Consider the following 4735-nt stretch of genomic DNA (forward strand, 5'->3'; position numbering starts at 1 on the left):
CCAAATTCCCCACCTGTGGGCGCACCCTTAGGTGCTCTCCCGGGTAATCAGCAATGCCCCAATAAACACAGATAAGATCCTACCGGCCTTTCTCCTGCCAGGTTAGTTCCTCAACCAAGTTTTTTCTTTCTAACTCTGTGTTGTGTAGAAGGCTTGATGTCTTCTAATGGAGCTGATTAATACTTAGTGAATAGGAAAAACTGGACCGCCTTTTCATTTCTTTCTTTTTCCCCAAGAACATTATTTTCAAAAGTCAACGTTATCACAAGACAAATATTTATGTGATTTCTGTAAAACAGCTTTATCTTGTTTGTGCCTCAGCTAAAATGCAAGCAAGTGGAAAGGAATGATTGTTTCATTGATCCAGGGGATAAAAAAATCACAAATATGGTTTGGAAAATAACATCATATTTTGACACTTCAGATTTACCTGAGATGTCCTGAGATGGGTTGATTTACAATTTTGTTGAAGGTAGATAGCTCTGAACAAAAACATGAGGAAATGAAATGTTTTCACTCTTTCTAGATGATCTGAGGCTGTTCATACTTTGCAGATTTTCAATGTTATACAAAGTTTTAGAATTCATTTGCTCAGCTACCTCACTTAACATACAAAGTAATTGAAATACAAACTTAAAGCAGTGTACCCCTTGACGACATGGTTATTGTGAGAGCTGGGCGGGCATGGCGTAGGCTTGTAAACGAGAAAACATTTTTCAAGGTGAAAGTGAATCATGTCTGGGTTAGAAAGTCTCAGCAAGCCCAATCCTAAGTGTGAAATGGTGAAAATTCTGCATGAAGTTTTACTTGCTCATTTCTCTCAATTTCTGTCATCGTAGGTGAAGCGGAGCCTGTTGCAGAAGCAGGACCTGCTGAGGAGCCTTCCTGCTGGCAGCCCTGGCAACCAGTAACTCGGGACTTAGCCGGGTGTCTGGGACCCACCATACCAGATTCTCAGCTCCGCAGACAGACTGATCTGGGCTGCCAGGCTGGGGCAGAACTATCTATTACTCACTCTGGAAAGAAACCATATAAGTATAATGAATGTACAAAAGCTCTCAGTGATGTGTCCAGCTTGAATCTGCACCAACAGTCAGGAGAGAAGTCTCACTCCCTGAGTGAGTGTGGGAAAAGCTTCCATTACAGCTCTTTTCTTCAACCTAAAGTTCACATGGGAGAGACGCTCTCTAAGGGTGGTGACTGTGGTAAGGAACTTCATCAGAGAGGGTGTGTGTTGCGTCATCAGAAAGGACACAGTGTAGATGGACCACACAAACCTGAGGCCTGTGGGAGAAGTTTTCGTTCTCGGTTTGCACTTGATGTCCATTATGAAATGCACACAGGACAAAAACCATATACCTGTGAAGAATGTGGGAGGACCTTCATTTATGCCTCGCATCTTCGAGAACATCAGAGAATCCACACTGGGGAGAAACCTTTCAAATGTGATAAATGTGGTGAGAACTTCCGTCGAAGGTCAACACTTAACATCCATTACTTGCTCCACACGGGGGAGAAGCCTTACAAGTGTGCCGAGTGTGGGAAGGACTTCCGGCAGTCCGCGGGTCTTCGGACCCATCAGAAAATCCACAGTGGTGAAAAGCCCTATGTTTGTGAAGTGTGTGGGAAAAACTTTATTCAGCGATCACACCTTCGATCCCATCTGGGAGTCCACATGACAGAGAAGCCATACAAGTGCATTCTGTGTGGAAAGAGCTTTATGATGAAATATAACTATGAATTTCACCTAGTAGTCCATACTGGAGATAGGCCCTATAAATGCGAAGTGTGTGGGAAGCGCTTTAGTCGTAGAGGAGACTATAATATTCATTGCAGAATCCACACAGGTGAGAAACCCTATAACTGCGAGGAGTGTGGGAAGGACTTCAGTCGGAGATCAGCACTGAAGGTTCACTATAGGGTGCACACGGGAGAGAAGCCTTACAATTGTGAAGAGTGTGGGAAGAGCTTCATTCGTCGATCAGAACTTAATGTTCATTACAAAGTCCATAAGGGCGAGAAACCTTATAATTGTGAGGTGTGTGGGAGGGCCTTCATTCAGGCTTCACGATTTCGGGAGCATCAGAGAATCCACACCGGGGAGAAACCATTCAAATGTGACACCTGCGGAAAGAACTTCCATTTAAAATCAACACTTTACAATCACTGCAAAACCCACACAGTAGAGCAGCCCTACAAATGTGAGGAGTGTGGGAGGGGTTTCAACTTCCCCTCAAAACTTTATGTTCACAAGAGCGTCCATACAGGAGAGAAACCATATAATTGTGCACAGTGTGGGAAGCACTTCAGTCGGGGTTCATACCTTCGGAAACATCAGCGAGTCCACAGCGGAGAAAAGACACTCCAGTATGAAGAGTGGAAAGAGCTTTGGCCAGAATTCACACCTCCATTCCCTTCAGAGGGTTCACCATGGAGGAAGGCTGTACAGGTATGAAAAGGTGCACAGGACCCCAGCTGAAACTTGAACCAATCTTTGTCAGAGGGTCCACGTGGGACAGGCCCCATACAAGTGTGGGGTGTGCCAAGTAATTGTGCCTCAAGTTGTCAGTGTTTTCATAGTGTCTGCACTGTGATATGTTTGCTCTAGTGTTCCATTTTGATAATTTCAGAGCATTCATTTTGGGCCCAAACCATCCAAGTGTGGTACAATTTTCCTTTGTTTCTCAGAACTTTAGAGAACTCACAATAGGGAGAAATGTTGGAAAGGTGAGACATTGGTATAACATTTCTGGAAGAAATTTTGTTTTCTTAGTCACTGAAGAGCACACCAGAATGAGAGTTATTGCTGTCACCTACGTTCTCACCCATGATGACCCGACGTGTTACTGAGTAGAATTACCCCACAGAGTTTTCCTGACTGTAGGAAACCCTAGTGGTCCAGTGGTTTGGTGCTCGGCTACTAAATAAAAGGCAGGCACTTCCATCAGCCATTAAATTAAAGAGAAGATCTGGTGGTCCGCAGACCACCCTGTGGGCCAGTTAAACTCTGTCATATGTGGTGGGAGTCACACTGAGTCTCAACTCACCCACATGTGACACTGACCTTTGTAGGAGGAGACCACCATAGGCTGTTCTTGTGCCGGGCGTCTGGATGGGTTCAACCTTTAGGTTACAAGAGTGCAGAGGTCCAACTTGGGACCTAAATTCCATGGTGAGGATAGATTTGAATATAGAGAGTGGTAAGAACATAGTCAAAGAATCAGTAGAGTATAGACATTCTAGAAAATTATTTTTTTAAAGCTGATGTGCGATTTGTCTTGTAGAAGGGAAAACATTTCTTAAAATCAGTGCATTAGCTATAAGCTCTCTGCATCCTAGTGAACAGAAGACCACCCCCAGGAGAGTCCCTATAGCTGACAGTGGAATGGTTTCTTTCAGAACCGTGACAGTTACCTCGTACAGGTAAAAGCAGTCCCCAGGTCACAATGTGTTCAGTACACACTTAATGGTTGCCTGTGCTTACTTTCTTTTTTTTGTACAAGAGAGGAGAATGAGCTGATTCATTAGTAAGGATCTTTGGTAGCATATTAGTGATGCAACCAGACATTTGACTGTTAACTGAAAGGTTGGCAGTTCAAACCCACCAACTGCTCCATGGGAGAATGCTGTGGCAGTCTGCTTCTAAAATGATTTACTTGGTGGCGGTTGTTGGTAGGAGCACTGAATCAGAAGTGACCCACAGCTCACCCTCCTGTGAGTTTTCAGAGGCAATATATCACTTAGGAGGATATTGTCAATCTTTCTCCCTCAGAGCAGCTGATGGATTCAAACAATGTACCTTTGGGTTGGCAGTGTGATTCCCTTATCCCTGAGCCACCAGAGCCTTGGAAACCCTGCCAGGCAATTTAGCACATTCTTCCAAGGCCACTGTAATCTGAGATAAATTTGACAGATGTGATGTTAAGGGTTTTTTTGGAGTCATTAGTAATATACTACGTACAGTGTTGTATTGTGTAGCTTGCTTATGGTACAGATTCGTCCACAAGTATTTAGAGACTATAAAGTTGTTGATGAGAAAGACAGTGATGAAGACTTTAAAAAAAAAGGGGACCAGAGACCACCTGTATCCCTTAGGAGAGAGCCCTTAGGAAGTTTAGGAGTTTGATTCTGCCCTTAAGACAGCGTAGTGATGGACATCAGCATCATTCTGCTAAAAGGGAGGTTTTGGAAGGCAAGCCCTTTCCTACTGAATCTACACAACGCTAATACTGACTAGCACTTTGTAAGTGGATTAGGGTCTCACTTGTTAAATGACTCAAAACTATAGTGTGCAGTATTTGAAAGCTGTACTCAGAAAGAAAGAAAACAGGACAAAATAAGATTGTTGTTGTTGTTATGTGCTATCGAGTCCCTTGCGACTCATAGCAACCCTATGTAAAACATCCCTAAGCTCTGCTCTGTCCTGTGCCAATTGCACCGTCTCCGGCATAGCCATCCCGATTACCCCAGTCACTGAATCAATCCACCTCATAGGGGGCCTTCCCCTTCTGCGCTGTCCCTCCACCCTACCAAGCATGATGTCCCTCTCAAAGGACCTGTCCCTCCTTGCAACATGTCCAAAGTATGTTAGACAGCCGTAGAATCCTTGCCTCCAAGGAGCAGCCCGGTTTAATCTGTTTATTTTCTTAGCAGTCCATGGTACCCTCAATACTCTTCTCCAGCACCACAGCTCAAAGGCATCAATTCTCCTTCTATCCTCCTTAGTCATTGTCCA

General features: G+C 44.2%; 1 protein-coding gene across 1 annotated transcript in view; it reads left to right on the forward strand.

Annotated features, from left to right (window-relative positions):
* Positions 1-658: 658 nt before the first annotated feature.
* Positions 659-4735, forward strand: part of LOC102851934 (zinc finger protein 234-like) — a 15389-nt gene continuing 11312 nt past the window's right edge. The window contains exons 1-4 of the mRNA XM_006901105.1: positions 659-667; positions 840-907; positions 967-1157; positions 1320-2449. Coding sequence (XP_006901167.1) covers positions 659-667; positions 840-907; positions 967-1157; positions 1320-2449 — 1398 coding nt within the window. The remainder of the gene's footprint in view (positions 668-839; positions 908-966; positions 1158-1319; positions 2450-4735) is intronic.

This window comes from Elephantulus edwardii, unplaced genomic scaffold (assembly GCF_000299155.1).
Source record: "Elephantulus edwardii isolate Elephantulus edwardi_28Jun2011 unplaced genomic scaffold, EleEdw1.0 scaffold00308, whole genome shotgun sequence".
Taxonomy (NCBI): Eukaryota; Metazoa; Chordata; class Mammalia; order Macroscelidea; family Macroscelididae; genus Elephantulus; species Elephantulus edwardii.